The sequence below is a fragment of the Stenella coeruleoalba genome, assembly GCF_951394435.1.
Source record: "Stenella coeruleoalba genome assembly, chromosome: 19".
Classification (NCBI taxonomy): domain Eukaryota; kingdom Metazoa; phylum Chordata; class Mammalia; order Artiodactyla; family Delphinidae; genus Stenella; species Stenella coeruleoalba.
Genome location: NC_137165.1, coordinates 909580 through 926760, shown reverse-complemented (window position 1 = coordinate 926760; position 17181 = coordinate 909580). Strand labels below are relative to the sequence as shown.

At 57.3% G+C, this 17181-nt stretch overlaps 1 protein-coding gene across 1 annotated transcript in view; it reads right to left on the bottom strand.

The window, feature by feature from the left end:
- Positions 1-4083: 4083 nt before the first annotated feature.
- The window catches only part of USP22 (ubiquitin specific peptidase 22), a 34841-nt gene continuing 21743 nt past the window's right edge, over positions 4084-17181 (bottom strand). Inside the window, exons 3-13 of the mRNA XM_079904113.1 lie at positions 15574-15687; positions 13053-13154; positions 12666-12835; positions 11456-11603; positions 11001-11106; positions 10733-10891; positions 9480-9606; positions 8670-8761; positions 7909-7971; positions 7362-7511; positions 4084-6902 (exon numbers count right to left, since the gene is read on the bottom strand). Of these exons, the coding sequence (XP_079760239.1) occupies positions 6860-6902; positions 7362-7511; positions 7909-7971; positions 8670-8761; positions 9480-9606; positions 10733-10891; positions 11001-11106; positions 11456-11603; positions 12666-12835; positions 13053-13154; positions 15574-15687 (1274 nt within the window). The 3' untranslated portion in view covers positions 4084-6859. The remainder of the gene's footprint in view (positions 6903-7361; positions 7512-7908; positions 7972-8669; positions 8762-9479; positions 9607-10732; positions 10892-11000; positions 11107-11455; positions 11604-12665; positions 12836-13052; positions 13155-15573; positions 15688-17181) is intronic.

The window sequence follows — 17181 nt, the reverse complement described above, 5'->3', positions numbered from 1 at the left end:
GCCCACCATCACCCGTGTGGTGAGAACATGTAAGATCTCCTCTCTCTGCAACTCTCAAGCACAGGACACAGTATCAGGACGTGTCAGTCTCACCCCTGAGAGTCTGTGCCCTTTGGCCAGCATCTCCCCCTTTCCCACCCCCTGGCAACCACAATCTACTGTTTCTCTGGACACTGGCCTCTTTGTGTCTCTCTACGGTTTTCTGAAGAGCTGTCTGCGAACAGCATCGCCTCACTCCCGCCCCGCCTTCGGTGCTGCTGTCCTGGAAGCCCACGATCCGTCGCTACTGTTTCTCTGGACACTGGCCTCTTTGTGTCTCTCTACGGTTTTCTGAAGAGCTGTCTGCGAACAGCATCGCCTCACTGCCGCCCCGCCTTCGGTGCTGCTGTCCTGGAAGCCCACGACCCGTCGCTACTGTTTTTGCTTTAGAAACTCAGTAGCGTATAGAATGATTAAAAATAACAAAAACAACGCTTTGTAGATCTACCTTCACGTCTAACAATCCTCATTTTCTGGGTGTGGACCTAGGTCTGTCTGGTATCTCTCACTTCTGTCTGAAGAGCCTCCTTCAGCACCTCCTGTGCGAGTCTGCGGATGATGAATTCTGTCTGCTTCCAAAGCCTTTCCATTTCTGAGAGATTTTTCTGGGAAGACTCTGGGCTGCCAGCTTTTTCTTTCCAGCATCTCAGAGACATCGCCCTACTCTCTCCGGCTCCCACAGTTTCTGACAAGACAGCTGCTGTGATTCCTACCTTTGTTTCTTTGCAACGTGTGCCTTCAAATCGTTCTCTTTCTCTTACTTTTTAAAGGTTTCAGTGTGGCGTGTCCTGGAGTTTCCTGTGGTGGGTAGGTCTGTTTTGTTATTTATCCAGCTTGGGGTTCTGTAGCTTGATGTTTTTCATGATAAAATTACTGGCCATTATCCCTTCAAACTGTTTGGTACCGCCCCACATCCCAGGTGCCCTATTCTTTCGGTTTTCCCCCCATTCTTCTCTGTTCCAGTTTGGGTGGCCCCAATGCCTCTTCCCTCAGCTGTGAGGTCACGGACGGGCCTGTCAGGGCCATCCTTCCTGTCACCACGATCTTGGCTCCCAGCACCTCCATCCACGTGGCCCCTCCTCACACAACCCCCATCCCGCTGAAGGCTCCCGTCTGTTCCACACATCCCTGAGAGCCGTTGACACACTGACCCTAATTATCCAGAATCTCCGCCTGCCGGTTCCGACACTCAGATCATCCTGAGTCCGGTTCTATTGCTCTGTCTCTTGGCAGTGTGTGTTTCTACTTGCTGTTTTGTGTGTCTTGTGATTTTTTTTTTTTTTTTTTACCAAACGCCAGACCTGCGTGGGACGGCAGAGACTGACATACCAAGTTTTTATGCCTGGAATTGGCCGGCCTTTCTCCTCCAGGCCGTCAGTGAGGGGCCGAGTCACAGGCTGAGCTGGCTGGGTTCTGTCGTTGCTGTGATCACCCCCGGGCCCCAATGGCTTCACCTGGCCCCGTGGGGTCACGCTCTCAGGGAGGGGCTGCTCCCTGGCAGCTGCACGCCTTCCTGCCCTTCCTCGGCGGTCGACGCCCCTGTCGCTCAGTGTTTCCTCCCCTGGGGTCCCGTCCCGCTTGCCCTCCCCCCACCCCTCCCTCCCCGGAGCAGAAGCCCCACCGCACTGCTCCCGATGGAGCCTCAGGGCTACACCAACCCTGCCTCTGCTGCTGCGTCCAGACACGCAGACCATCGCGTGCTGCACAGAGCATCACTCCCATGCACCACGGTGGTGACGTGTCGCTGACTGGATCTGATGAGCAGACAATTTAATAATAGTGAACTAAATAAGCCACAAGGTTAGGAGTAAAAATGGTACAAATGAACTTATTTACAAAACAGAGGTAGAAAACAAACTTATAGTTACCAGGGGGAAAGGAGGGAGATAATAAACTGGGAGACTGGGATTGACACATACACACTACTATATATAAAAATAACTAATAAGGACCTGCTGTAGAGCACAGGGAACTCTACTCAATGCTCTGTAATGAGCTATGTAGGAAAGGAATCTAAACAAGAGTGGATACATGCACGTGTGTAACTGATCCCCTTTGCTGTACCCCTGCAACTAACACAACGTTGTACATTAACTGTACTCCAATAAAGTTAAAAAATAAAGATAATTTTAAAAAATTAAAATCAATCAATCCATCACAAGAAATAATGCGCCCCAAACTCAGGGGTCCCCAGCTCAATGGCATTCCTGTGGATTCCGTGCTCTGAAGCGAGAAGCCAGGGCACTGCATCTCCCACACCCTCCCGAGAACAGGCAGCCCTGCTGGGTTGAGAGGCAGCACAGACCGTTTTGGGTGTGTTAATTCCATCCGTCTACACAGGCAGCACGTGGCTCCCAGTTAAAGAGGGACCCGAACGAGTTCGAAAATGCTGCATGACCACTGAGCCTGAGGATACGAGAGACCTAGTAACTCAACATCCGCGGCGAATGAGGACGTGTCACAAGCCTCCAGCAGGGACCAGAGGACACGGGCACAGACCTTCCAAGCACGTCAAACCTGTCCACCTCCATGGGCGCTGGTCCTCCGCAGAAAGAGCCTCCGCTACGCGGGCCGAGCACCTAACCACGGACATCAGTGACCACGTGGTACGAGTGCCCTGAACACAGTGAGTGCTGTTGACCGCTTGGCCAACCTCTGGGTGTGCAGGGACGGACACTCGCGCGCAAAGTACAGCAAGACTGGGCGGCTGTGACGTGCACAATCACGCCCGCTGCACAACCGCAAGTACCCTTGTGACCAGGGACCCGAGGACCATCGTTTACTGTAACTTTGTCTTCAAAGTTCAGCTTGGCTGGACGGTCAAAGATTTGGAAGCAACGGGATTTAAGGACTGGCGACAGAAGATCTGGGTGGGGACAGACCTCTCCAAACGGGCACAGACTGTGCTCACCAAGGAGAAGCCCGACAGAGGACACTCACCGCCAGGTGGGCAAAACGGCCAGTTGTAGAAGCAGACAGCTCGCTGAAAACCCCCGCCCCACTCCATGAACAAAGGGGCCATCGAGATGGGGACGGGGCTGTCTCAACAGGCTCGATGTCAGGCCCTGACCCTGGCTCACCAGCTGGCCCTGCCGGGCGCCCACTTGGCGACTGGACCGCCACCAAGGCCCAGGAGTAGCTGGCCACCTGCCGGCAGGCCCACTACACGGAGGCCAGAGACGCGTCCTCACGGAATCGAACCCGTCTCCTGGACGCGGATCTGCCAGTCCTGCCTGTCGGCACCACCCCCCGCAACGACGCTCCGTCAGCCCCACGGGACACGGAGCAGGGGCCTTGTGTCCACGTGGCTGCCCACCGAGACGCAGGCACGAGTCTGTCTGCCAGGACAGCTTAACGCTTTCAACCAGGGCCTGCGACCGGAGCGTGCGGGTCCTGGGGTGGAGGGGTTAGGGCTGGGCGGGCTCCGCGGGTCCTGGGGTGGAGGGGTTAGGGCTGGGCGGGCTCCGCGGGTCCTGGGGTGGAGGGGTTGGGGCTGGGCGGGCTCCGCGGGTCCTGGGGTGGAGGGGTTGGGGCTGGGCGGGCTCCGCGGGTCCTGGGGTGGAGGGGTTGGGGCTGGGCGGGCTCCGCGGGTCCTGGGGTGGAGGGGTTGGGGCTGGGCGGGCTCCGCGGGTCCTGGGGTGGAGGGGTTGGGGCTGGGCGGGCTCCGCGGGTCCTGGGGTGGAGGGGTTGGGGCTGGGCGGGCTCCGCGGGTCCTGGGGTGGAGGGGTTGGGGTTGGGCGGGCTCCGCGGGTCCTGGGGTGGAGGGGTTGGGGCTGGGCAGGCTCCACAGCTTCACACCAAGAGCCCCACCGCGCGTCTCCCTCCCAGGCCTGGAGAACTCTGCTGGGAAGGCCTCGGAGCCCTGGGGGAGCTGCCTGCAGGCACGCAGCAATGGTCCTCCTGAACGTGGAGAGACCCCCGGGCAGGACTGCTGCTCTGGAACCCAGGGGCACTCGCTGGTACTTCCTGATGTTTCCGCGTACGTGAAGTGAAGGAACATGTGACAGAGGCATCCAAAAATAGCACGCTTCAGAAATGAAGGGTGGATCGGGGGGTGGGCAGAGTCGGAACCGCACTGACCAGGACGGGGGCTGCTCTCCGACCACACCCTCCGCCTTCTCAGCGCCCGGGGAGCCGCACACCCGTATCGCGGCACCGCATCCCAGGTCCTGTAATCAAACTCCAGCAGGGGTTCCTGCGTTTAAAGAAGCCCCTCGGGTGGCTTTTAAGTGCGTCAAAGTCTGACAGCCCACGGTGTCCTGAGTCCCAGATTTGTCACCATCCTGCCCCCAGGAGGAGGAGACGCAGGGGGCATGGACTTCCCGGCCCAGGGCAGGTCTGGGCTGGAACAAACTGAGAAGGGGCTGGTGTCACAGACGGGACTCGTGTGCTAGAAGGGAAGACGGGCCAGTTTTCAGAATAAAATGTAGCTTTATTACGACACAGGAAGAGACTACAAGCCATTAGAGAGAAGAGCCAAACAGTCCCTCAAAACGACAGGTGAGAGGGACGCGGAAACATCCCGGTAATAAAATCCACAGCACAATCATTGGAATCTCGTTCTTACGATTTCTGTTTTCAAAGTTATAGTAAACGACGAAACAAGTCACTTGAATTGTCAAAAGAACGGCAATTTTATACGACGAAAGCATCCACACCGAGCAGAACTACAACGGCACGAGTGTACGTGATGCAGCAGGAGCGTCCTGGACATTCTGGCGCCGACGGGAGGCCCGAGGCGGCCTGGAGAGGGCCCGGGCCCAGCCCCCCGCTCAGGACACCCAGGGAGAGCCCACTGTCTCACTGTAAAGCGCTGACACGGCAGCCAACGTCTCACAAACACAAGTCACTTTAAACACACTAGCCAGGGAGGAAGGGTCGCCCAGGGATTCCTCAGCGGTCTGGACATCGACACGGGTGGTGGTTTGAAACAGGAAACCATTTTCCCGTATTTAGTAGCTGCATCGGGAGCTGAAAGAAAATAAATCCCCCAACCCATCACGCAGTTCTTTGTTCCTGACGAGGTGACGTCAAAGCAGGACCTCAGCGCGCGGGACGGGGGGCGGGCGCGCGTGCAGGCAGCGGAGCCTCACCGCGCCCCCCAGGTAGTTCTTCCAGCCACAGGGGACTCTCAGCAGCAGAGAGATGAGTGCTCAGAACACCAGGCCAGAGGGAACAGAGGGTTAACTGCGACATACAAATTCAAAAGAACACCCAGAAAAGAGAAACGGCCTCATTGTCTCCTGAATCTTCACATCCTTGGAGCAGCGGAGCCCTGGACATGAGTGGGCGGCAGGGGAGGGCCGCAGGGCTGACCAGACCACAGGCGAGCCGCCAGAAACCCCGCGGCCAGTACATCTCCTCTGTCGCCACTCTGCACGGAGGCCCAGGGCTCCAGGGCCCTCAGAGCAGCCACAGCGGACGGGCCACGCGGGGCAGGCGCCTGAGCTGCGTCGTTGAGGACTCTGCCGGGTACGACGCCCCCGCCGCAGGACCCCGGCACCTTCCACGGGGGGGGGGCAGGAGCCACGCCGCGCCCAGACCCGAGCAGCCGACGAGCTGGACCTGGTTCACGGTCTGTCGGCTGAGAACCCGTCACACGTTTTTAAACAGTGACAACGGCTGAAATTTTGTGACGTGGCTAAAGTACATGAAATTCAACTTCCCGTGATCATGTAAAGTTCTACTGGAACACAGCTACGCTCATCCACGTGACCTGCAGCAGAGACCACAGGGCCCCCAAAGTCAGAAACATCTACTACCTGGCCCTCTGCGGAGAGTCCGCTGACCCTGCCGCAGGTGAACGTGTTCCTCTGCAGGAAAGAAGCCTCACGTTCAGGGGACACTGGCTCGTCCCCCGTCTCTGGGCTGGAATCTCAGAGACGGACAATCTAAGTTTGGGTGTGAACAGACAGATGCGTGCGAGACGGCTCACGAGGAACAATGATGCTGCACCTCCCCCGTCAGCCCCTCCCACCAGCTCAGTCCCGGCCGTCTGTCCTGCGGCAACGGAAGCTACCGGAACGCAAGGCAGAGGCACCCAGAGCCAGGATGCAGCCCCCCTGGAGGCCGCCGCATCATCCGACACACCCGCCGCCCAGCAGCGACCAGGAGAGCTCGCGGGACAGGTGGCCAGGAAGGAAACACGGGAGGGAAACAGTGAAACCACTGGAAACGCTTCAGGTACTAAAAGATTAATACGACAGAGACCGTCCCCAGCGCAGCCTGATTCTCCTCCACTGAGCCAGGCAGCTCTGACCAGGTCCAAGGTGCCTGCGGGGGGGCGGGCGGGGGGCAACAAAAACAGCACCGATGAAAAAGCAAGATCCATTCTCCAGGATAAAAGGAAAACGATCTAAATTTCAGCCTGAACTCAATAATTCATTCACGTTACCATCATTACGTTTAAGAGATTCACCATCGTGGAAAGAGAGAGAAAGGGGGACGATACGCAAACGCCTATCTCTAGAAAACGGGGATCTGCTTCCACATGCAGGACAGACGTGCTCGGAGGCCCCACGGGGTCTTCAGCTCCACAGGCTCCGGGGCTCACGCCCGCGTCCGCGCTGCGCACGGACACCAAACTCACCAAGAGAAAGACCCGCGAGGCCTGCATCTCCTCCACCTCCTGCTTTCTGGGCCCCAGCGTGGAACGGCTGGCGCGGGGGCTGCGCCTGCCCCGGCTCGCGGGGGACACAGGAGACACTCCGGCGCACGTCTCCTCTGCCCCCACCCCCCCAGCCCACCTCTTGCCAAGTGTCCACACAGCGTGACCCCGGGCACCCGGATGACTTCGGGGGACTTGCCGGTGCGCCGACGGCTACTCGTACTCCAGGAACTGTTTGTGATAGAAGAGCAGGTACCTGAGGAGGAGAGAGGACAGAACACGCTTACTTCCACCTCCCGAGGCGTCGGAGCAAAACCACCCTGACCAGGACAGCCGCGCTCAGCCTGTCACCGCAGAGAAGAGACGGCAGGGAGGCGGCAGGGCCCCCAGTCCACGACCAGCCCGGCCTCCGTCCACCTGCTGGGCCCTGGCTGTGGCCGCCCCCCGGCCCTGTACACGGTCCCTCTCGGAAGGACGCCGGCTCCGGGTCCCAGCCCCAGCCCACCCGCCCGGCCTCCTCACGGCCACCACAGAGCCTCTCAGGGCTGCCCCACTGCTCGCGGCTCCAAGCCCAGACGCCTGCTGGAGCTCAGGGCAGCTGGGGTGGGGCAGGAGCCCCGTGGATGGTCTGGAGACCGAGGGAGGCAACGATGAGCAGGAAGGAGCGAACGGGGTGCAGAGGGGCGACGCGGCCCCGGGGCCCCGCGGGACACACCCCTCACTGTCCAGCACGTCTGCAATGCCAGCCTTGGTGATGATGGCGTCGTCACACTTGAACCACTGGTCCTTGTGCTGCCGGATGAAGCTGGTGTAGTGGCCACTCTCCAGGGTCCCCTGGTGGTTGACCACCGCAAACAAGGAGTACCTGGTTTGGGGACGGTGGCGGGAGACGGAGGTCACGACCCTGTCCCCACCAGGGACCACTGTCCCCTCCGGGTAGCCGCCCAGGAGCAAACGCTGACAGGCGACAGCAGCACAGGGGAGAGGAGAACGGGCCCGCCTGGGAGGCGCTGTTGCTGTTCTACCCTCCCCGCCGCCACCAACAGGAGGGACGGGGAGAGGGGCCTCACCGCCATGCGGCGGGGGGGGGAGGGGGGAGGCCCCTCCCCGACAGAGGGTCAGTGGCAACACGACAGGAAGCAGGCCAGTGGCCAAGAGCAAGCAAGCCCGGCCGCTGCCCCTCACACGCAGCACCTCCTGGGAGACGCAGGTGGGCCTCCCGCGAAGCCCCCGGCCCCACTCGCGCTCGAGGTGCCACTCACTTGTTATCGTTACTGAGACTGTCCACCGGCTGCTGGTACTGTCCGTTCATCCTGTTCTCTTTGCTGTAACAAACGGCGCAAACTCAGGCTCGATTAAAACAGTTCACTAACAACCCGCAGTTCACATGGTATCGTGGGCACCGGGGACGCGCGACACCGGACGCCGTGCTGGTGCGGCTTCCACGGGTCCGCTTCTCCCAACAGCTCCATCTCAGGCAGAGATGACCTCCGAGTTACGGTGGGGAAACCGAGGCCCAGGCTGGGAAGCGGACTGCCGAGATCGAGGCTCAGAGCCGGCCCAGACCCACGTCTCCCTGCCAACCCCCAGGCGGGCAGGCAGGCAGCCTCCCCAGATCGTCCTGAGGCCCCGCCAACACTGGACTCAGGCCTCTGTTGCTTTAAGCTGTCCCGCCTGTGGTTATTGTTCACTAAGGCAGCCCTCCTACCAGCAAGCGTCCTCCTATTTTTGCAAGGGTAAATTTCAAGCAGTCCCTGATACAAAGACTCCAAAACAAGATAAATGAAACCTACAACCACAAAACCACTGTGTTGATTTGTATCCAACCTCAGTGCCTGTGGCTGAAACGCCTGAAATGCTGCCCTGAGCCAGCTGGTAGGAGGACAGCCTCCCTCACACAGGGACGGTCCTGGGGTGAGATCAGGACAGTGAGGTGTCACGGACGAAGTGACATCAGGGCCCACTGGGGCCTCATCAGGGACCTGGTGCCACGCCCACCCGACCACAGACACGGAGGACGAACCTGGAGGCCATGAAGGGGGTCATGTCCAGCTCCAGGGGGAAGGACACGTAGGTGGTGATCTTGCGCCGAAGTTTGGCCGAGTGTTCGAATCGCTGCAGAAGTGGGGGTGGGAAGGCTGTAGGGCTCCTCCGACAGCACAGTCTCTGTGGCTCCCTAAGTGGGCCTTTCCTGCATTTTCCGTACCGCCCTTGGCCACAGCTAGAGCTCAGAGTCCACAGGGCGACATAACCCACAGGGCTCAGCCCAGCCCTGAAATGATGCGCCCAACAGCAGGTGTGGGCCTAGCACGGTGCCCGGTGGGAGAAACAGGTAGGGCTGCGGATTTGGTTTCTGTCTTACATCTTTAAAGGGTCATGAAGTAAAAGAACGAGCAACAGAGACTGTATGCTTCACATGTAAAATCAGATCGCAAATACCCAAGACCAGCAGACACACTGTCTCTGCTGCATATTCTTTCACAATACATCATACACGATTCATATTTGCTACTGGCCCTTCACAGGAACGTGCTGACCCCCAGACTAGACCTTAATGCTAAGGGTCCTTGCTTTCCAGTAAAAGAAAATCGGAAAACTTGGGGTGAGGACAGAAGAACTTGGAGGAGAGGAGCAGTAGATCCCTAACCACCCCCCACCCAGAGTAACTCACCCTATTTTCATCATGAAGCAATTACTTTCTGGTTCACGGGCAAACCTCCCGGCGACAGACACGAGCAGAGCAGTTTACAGGCAGCGCCCTCTCTGCCCCACAAGCACGGACGGACTCTGCACACCCACCCACCCTCAGGCCCCGCGTGCTCGGGGAACTCACTTTGAGGTGGAAGCAGGCCACGATGGGCAGCTTCTTCATGGTGAGCTGCTTTGTGGACTCCTGGTAGCTATGGCAACCGCTACACTTGATCTTGGCACTGCTTCCTAAGTGCTCTGGTCTGGTAAACCTGCAACGCAGTGAAAACATGGATTTTTAGGGAAAAAAGATGGCAGCAGTAAGAGAGGAAAAAGAGAAAAGTTATTTTGTCACTTTCAGGGGGTTCACGTCCTTCCTAAAAACACACACACAGTTAGGGACGTTTATAACTTCACAATGAAAAAGCTATTCCTTCCTTTCTCTTCTCGAGCACTTCAAAAAATATTTATCCTCAACTTTTTTGGAAAATGAAAGTCTGGTGAACTCAAAATAATTTTCTAACTACTGTTAAGACCCAGCAATCAAATCTGTCCCTGAAAAGTGACAACCAGCACTCACACAAAAACTGTACATGAGCGGCTACTGCACTTTTATCTGTAAAGGCCAAAAAAAAGCCCGGAAGCAATGCAGATGTCCTTCAGCGAATGAGTGGTTAAGCCGTGTACACCATGGAATACTAGTAAGCAATAAAAAGGAGACAACTGGTGATGCACACAACCTGGATGAATCTCCAGAGAATTAGGATGAGTGAAAAAAGTCAATCCTTGAAAGGTTACATGATGTATGATTCCACGGATATAGCATCCTTGAAATGTGGAATTTCTAGAAATGGAGAACAGATTTGCGGCTGCCAGGAGTTAAGGAGGCAACAAGGGTAGGAGGTGCAGGACGTGTGGTTGTGAGGGACCCTGCGGGGGTGCAAGCATCCTGCATCTTGACTGCAGGGATGTTGAGATCCTGCTGACCGTGACATTGTGCTGTAATTTTACAAGATGTTACCACTGGGGAAAACTGGGGAAAGAGTACACAGGATCTCTCCGGATTGTATCTTACAACTGCATGCAAAACTACAATTATCTCAAAATAAAAAGTTTAATTAAAAACGTTTTCATCACCTTCAGAAAAGGCCACGAGCCACAGCAGGAGGGCGGCCCTGCTGGGTGTGACTCTGCCCGTTAGTCACTAAAGGCCGCAGACCTCCAGCCTCTGCCGGGGTGGGGGGCACTCAGGGACAGGAACAGCTCGTCTGCTGGCCATCCCGTCTTCCCTCAGCTTTCGTGCGGGAACGTGGGGCCCTGGGGGGCCTGGCTTTACCAGGACTTTCCCCGAGCAGCCACGAGGAAGGGCCCCCTCCGCACAAGGCGCGGACGCCTCACCTCCGCAGGCAGTCCGTGAGGGTCGTGGTTCCCGACGCGTGGCTCTCTCCGTTCACCACGCTGCCCTCGCTCCCAGGGCTCAGTGGCCAGAAGGGGGTGGAAGAGCCGGGCAGGTCCAGGCTGATGTCCCAGAAGGGGTCGATGGTGGTGGAGACCCCACTAGGAGCAAGCAGGGGGGACGGGTGAGCACCACGGCCCGGGGGCAGCGCAGCGACAAGGCCCCGCGACGCCTGGCCGGCAGCACCGGGGCTGCAGAGGCCACACTTACTGGCACACTTGGCAGGTGACGTCGGACTGCAGCCCCCCTGTGAAGATCTGGTCTATGATGCAGTTGCAGTGGTTAGGGTTGTTGGCCTTTTTCCCATTATCATCACCTGGCAAGAGACGGTGGCTCTGGGACCCCGGGCCCCCAAGGCAGCCAGCCCACTGCCAAGCCGCTGACCCAAGGGGCAGAGCTGGTGCAGCAGGAGGGCCCGGGTTTCCACAGGGGCGCGGGAGGGACGCGCGTGTGCTTTCAGTTTCTCCCCCTTGCTCCTCCCTGTGAACAGTTCCCTGCCATCCACCTGGCAGGCCCAGTAACAGGCCCTGAGAAACAGCGCCCACCTCTACAGCGCCTACCTGTGCAGTGCCCACCTGTGCAGCGCCCACCTGTGCAGCGCCCACCTGTGCAGCGCCCACCTGTGCAATGCCCACCTGTGCAATGCTCACCTGTGCAGTGCTCACCTTTGCAGTGCCGGTGCAAGACGTCCAGGGCTGCGATGAGGAACTCGTGCGCGTCCTGCTGCTCGTAGCCCGCCAGGTGCCGGGCGTGCGTCCACACCAGGTGCAGCAGCTTGTATGGGATGTGGGGGGACCGGTGCCCCGAGTAGAACTGCTTGGAGAGAAGGAGAAGCACCCTCGTCAGGAGCGCGTGCCTCCCTCGAACACAGACGCAGACGCGCACGTCTGACAGCCGCCCGGAGCCTCCGCTGGCGAGCGCGGCCCAAACAAGTCATTTCCTTTCCTTTTCAGGCAAACTGTGTTTTCACAGACTCTGAGTCTGCTCAGAGTTTTCTCCATTCCCACCACTTGTTTTCTAGAAATAAGCCAAAACGATGAACGGCGACAAACTTTTGTCAAACACACACACATACGCTAAAAGGTGACTTGTGCTGTGTGAAACGCGTACCCCCGTAAACCTGAACCTAAAAACCAACCTGACAGAGATGAACTCACCACCAACAGTGCCCTAGTGAGGCCCCCCCATCAGCCCGTTCTCCAAGGCACCCGTGTCCCCGTTTTGGCCCAACGATATCATTCAGCTTGCTCACTCCTGTGACCTCAGGAGCCGTTGTCAGGCTAGGCTGTAGGTATGTGGGGACTGGCTAAGCCAGGCTAGGAGTCGGGAAACTTCTGAAAAGGGCCAGACCGTGAATCATTCCAGCTCCGCAGCCAGATGGGTTCAGGCAGCCGGGGCCCAACAGGGAAAACGAGAGGATGTGATCAAAGGCTGACAAAACCAGACCCGGCCGAGTCTGCTGGCCCAGGGCCGACGCCTGAAGAACCCCTGGCTCCCCGCAGCACCCGAGGGAGCGGCTGGGCTGCACTCCCGCTCTGAGAAGGGGGGGGTCCAGCCTGCGAGCCCGTCGGGACAGAACCTGATGTCCACGGCAGGGGCCCAAAGACAGAGGCCTCTGGTGACACACACAGTCAGCAGGGCCGGTAACAGGAGACCCGCCCGTCCTGTGGACAAAGCCGGAAAGCGGCAGGTGACGGGCAGGGGCGGGCACCTGCCACGTGCACCCCTGTGAGGCAGCCACGAGCCTCTGCAGATGACCAAGTGCCTCACCCAACGATCCCTCTTGGGAAGGACGTGCGATTCCACAGTCGGCACGTCTGTGGATGTTCAGAGCCCACCCCGTGACGGCCCGGCCCCCTCCCGGCCCAGGCGCACCTCCTGGAAGAGGGAGGACATCTCGCAGACCAGGCAGGAGCCAGGGCTCTGCATCTCGCAGCGGTGCCGGTCGGACAGGAAGAAGTCGCGCAGCAGCGGCGTGTGCGTCAGCGCCTGCACGATGCAGTTCATGAAGCACGTGTTCCCGAGGTTGATGAGGCCGCGGAGACCTGGCAGGCAGAGCGCGGAGCGGAACCTACTTCTAACGTCTGCGCCTCACCCGTGGGAAACGTCCCGAGGCGTGCTCGCGCCCACCCCCACCAGCCCTCACCGCCCAAAGGCTCCCAGTAACAACGGGGCAGGGCAGGGAGGAGCCTCTGCGACAAGCTGACAGCCACGCTGCACCCCCCCGGAGAATGCACCCTCCACCCGGCCGTGCCCACCCACCTATGGTGCAGTTGGACGTGATCTTCCGTCGCTTGGGGTTGTGTTTCAGCAGCTCGAGCTCCCGTTTGGTCGGCTCCCACGTTGAAAACTTCTCCCCGACGCCTAAGCGGGTGGAAGGTGCCGTTAGCTACACCCTGATCGTGTCTACGAACCAGCGTGGTGGCAGCACAGGGTTTATCAGAGTCAAAGGCGGGCAACGTAGGGTCGTCTAAGACCCTGTTCCAGACAATGGCAGGAGCTTCTCTCAGAGAGCGTGCCGTGAATGAACCACATCACATTCCCAGAGGAGGAGAGGAGAGCGGGACCTGGGGGACAGCTGCCCCAGCACCAGCGGTCTCCTCAGCCTTAATTACGCCCTGAGCAGAGGGACCACGGCACCCGTGCCCACAGGGAGCGCTGGGTGGCGACGGGGATGAAGGGACGGCCGTACCCACCAGAGACTTAAACCAAGGATGGCAGCAGGGCCACCTGAACCCCAGTGCACAGCCTACTCCTCAGAGGCACTGGCTCCACGCACCTAGAACTCAACACGCTCTGAAGGACGCACCGTCCTGCTGACAGATGGAATTGTGGAACGATTTTAGAAGAATCCCACTTTTTCCTGGGACGTGCATTTCTTAGCCCTGCGGTTTGACTGTTCTGCACGAAGAAATAATGTCCTCAGCCTTAGCCTCACTGGCAACGTTACTAAGGTTTGGAGGTGGAAGAGAACAGGAAGTGGACTAAAGAGACTGTTCTCCAGAGAAGACGGGCTCATCGGCTCCGATGACCGACAGCCCTAGCTTGTGCTCCGTTCTCTAACATGGCACGTCTACAGAGGAGCACAATGAAGGCAAAACACTGTAAACCACATGCTGGGTTGTATGTTCTCTGTGGAGAGACGGTCACAGGCCAGTGGGGCTTTCTACACCTATTACTGTTGTGACCCATGACCGTGTGCTGGAAATGAGAACAAGAAAGAAAAAACTATCAGGGAAACCAAAAACAGGCAGCTGAACAAAAAAGAAAAGAGCTGCATAACGTTCGCGTGTGCCGCTGACTACGTGCCAGCGAAGGGACGGGAGTGGCGGCATGGCTCCACGGCCACCGCGCAGTCAGTGGGACACATGTGCCGCCCCCGCCCCGTCCCCCGCATGAGCCCCGCGCCCTGGTAATAAGGGCGCCTTAGCGGGAAGGGCACTAGAGGAACCTCTTGTCCTGATGACTCCGGGCGAGCTCCTGGATGGGCACTGGCCACCAGAAAGACCAGGGAAGCTTGGAATTTGCAGCACCCGCACGGCCGGCCCCAACTCCTCCACAGAGGGGAGGGGGCTGGAAATGGGGTTAATGATCCATCAGGCCTCCAGGAAGAAGCCCCCATAACATCCCAGTAGCACGGGGTTCGGGGAGCGAACCAGGTGGGTGAACATTCCACACCGAGTGGGTGATGCACCCCAACTCCACGGGGACCCTCCCCAGCCCTGCTCCGTGCCTCTCTCTCTCCATCTGGCTGCTCATCTATGTCCTATGTCACATCCTTTAATGACCTAGTGAACCTAAGTGTCTCTCTGAGTTCTGTGAGCTGCTCTAGCAAACGCTCCAGTCCAGGGGGGTCCTGGGAGCCTCCGATCTACAGCTGGACAGTCAGGAGCACAGATGAGACCCTGGACTTGAGACTCCAGCATCTGAAGTTGGGGAGGGGATCCCGTGGGGCCTGACACCTCCAGGCCGACTGTGTCAGAACTGAGTTGATCCATAAGATACCCAGCTGGCGCCACAGGGAATTTCTTGGCAGGGAACTGACCCCCCCAAAAAAACACTTGGTGACCAGAAGTGCTGGGTGTGAAGGGTTCTGTGCAAGTAAAGGAGACTCACGGGAGAGAAACACTCATCAGGGAAGAGCTGGGTTGTTCCTACACAAGAAGGAAAGCCTGGAGTTCTCCCTTTCCGGCTACAGAGGCACCGCACAGGACGGAGAGCGCGCTCCTGAACTAAGGGGCCTCAGCGGTAGATTGTTGCATTTTTCCTCTGGGAAGTTTAATTCTGTGCTGACACAGGTTTAGCATAACCTAACCAGTTAAGAGGTTTTTTTTTCCAGTTAAGAGTTTTAAGAGATGCAACAGTAATTTAACGAGAAAATAGTCTACCCTCCTGGAAGCCGTCAGCATACACATCCTGCAGTTACCGAGGGGCTGCTTTCTGGGCAGCTACCAGGGACGAGGCAGCACAAAATCCCTGCGGACACTGTGCCTGGTTCAGCCCCGTGTCTGTAAAAATGCCCGGCGACCGGAGAGGCTAGGTTGGGCGTGTCTCTCTCAACCCCGGCTAAGCCCTCACAGCAGCCGCAGGCCTGTGGGCACCGCGCCTGCCTCCCCTGGCCCCCCCGTGAGCCTGCAGGAGGGAGCAGGCAGGTGTAGGGGCTCCTCCCCTTCAACAGAACCACCCCCCTCCCTCCCCACCCCCGCCACGCCCTGACAGACAAGGGGGCAGGGAACGCAGGGCTAAGACACAAGCAGGCATGCAGATCTCAGGAAAACCAAACCTTGCATTTTCCAAGCTTTCCGCTGTTCCTCTTTGGCAATGATTTCTATGTCTTTGTCATAAATGTAGTCCTGACACAAAAAGCAGTAGATACCTCCATACATAAGCTCTATGGCTGAAAAGAGAAAAGAGGGAAAAGACAAAATTTAATTAAAAGTCGAAAGGTAATGCTTCAGGACACAAATTAAACAAGCAAGTTTTTTAGGCGTTTCACTGCACCGTTTCTCAAAGCAGAGAATCCCATTATTACAAAAGGTTGTCCCCCCACTCCAGATGGTGTACCCTAAGCAGAGGAGGCACGTGAATTTTTTTTGGAAGCTCCCGCCAAGGGCTGAGGAACCTGAGGGAGAAAGAGGCGCCACGACCATATTTTACGAAGGACCCGACCCCCAGGTACCAGGACCCTCCACCTATCCTCTGAAACAAGGGGAACTCGCATTCATATCAGCCCACGAGGACTCGTGGCGTCCGGATGGGCAGCACGGCCCCAAGCAGACAGCCTGGAGGGCGTGCCCAGAGCTCCCGGTGAGCAGATCCTGCACTTCCTAAACTGCATCCTCCACGAAAACAGGCATGAAACCCAGCCCTTAGTTACTTCCTCACGAAGATAAACAAGAGAAAAGTCCTCGAAGCACCTGGAAGGAACTCGCTCAATTCAACAATTAAAAAGAATTCCCCTTACCCTCAGAATGGGCAAAAATATTTGCAAACGAATCAACGGACAAAGGATTAACCTCCAAAATACATAAACAGTTCATGCAGCTCAATATTAAAAAAACAAACAACCCCATCCAAAAATGGGCAGAAGACCTAAATAGACATTTCTCCTAAGAAGACATACAGATGGCCAAGACGCACATGAAAAGATGCTCAACATCACTAATTATTAGAGAAATGAAAATCAGTTTCATTCATACAATGAGGTATCACCTCACACCAGTCAGAATGGCCATCATCAGAAAATCTACAAACAAGGAATGCTGGAGAGGGTGTGGAGAAGAGGGAACCCTCTTACACTGTTGGTGGGAATGTAAATTGATACAGCCACCATGGAGAACAGTATGGAGGTGCCTTAAAAAACTAAAAATAGAATTACCACATGACCCAGCAATACCACTACTGGGAATATACCCAGAGAAAACCATAGTTCAAAATGGTTGAACTAGGGGACTTCCCTGCTGGCGCAGTGGTGAAGAATCCTCCTGCCAACGCAGGGGACACGGGTTCGAGCCCTGGTCCGGGAAGATCCCACATGCCATGGAGCAACTAAGCCCATGCGCCACAACTACTGAGCCCAAGTGCCACAACTACTGAAGCCCTCACGCCTGAGCCTGTGCTCCACAACAAGAGAAGCCACCGCAATGAGAAATGAGAAGCCTGCATACCACAACGAAGAGTACCCCCACTTGCCACAACTAGAGAAAACCGGCATGCAGCAACAAAGACCCAATGCAGCCAAAAATAAATAATTAAAAAAAAAAAAGGTTGAACTATGGACAAATGTACCCCAATGTTCACTGCAGCACTGTTTACAACAGCCAGGACATGGAAGCAACCTAAAAGCCCATCAACAGACAAACGGATAAAGAAGATGTGGCATATGTATACA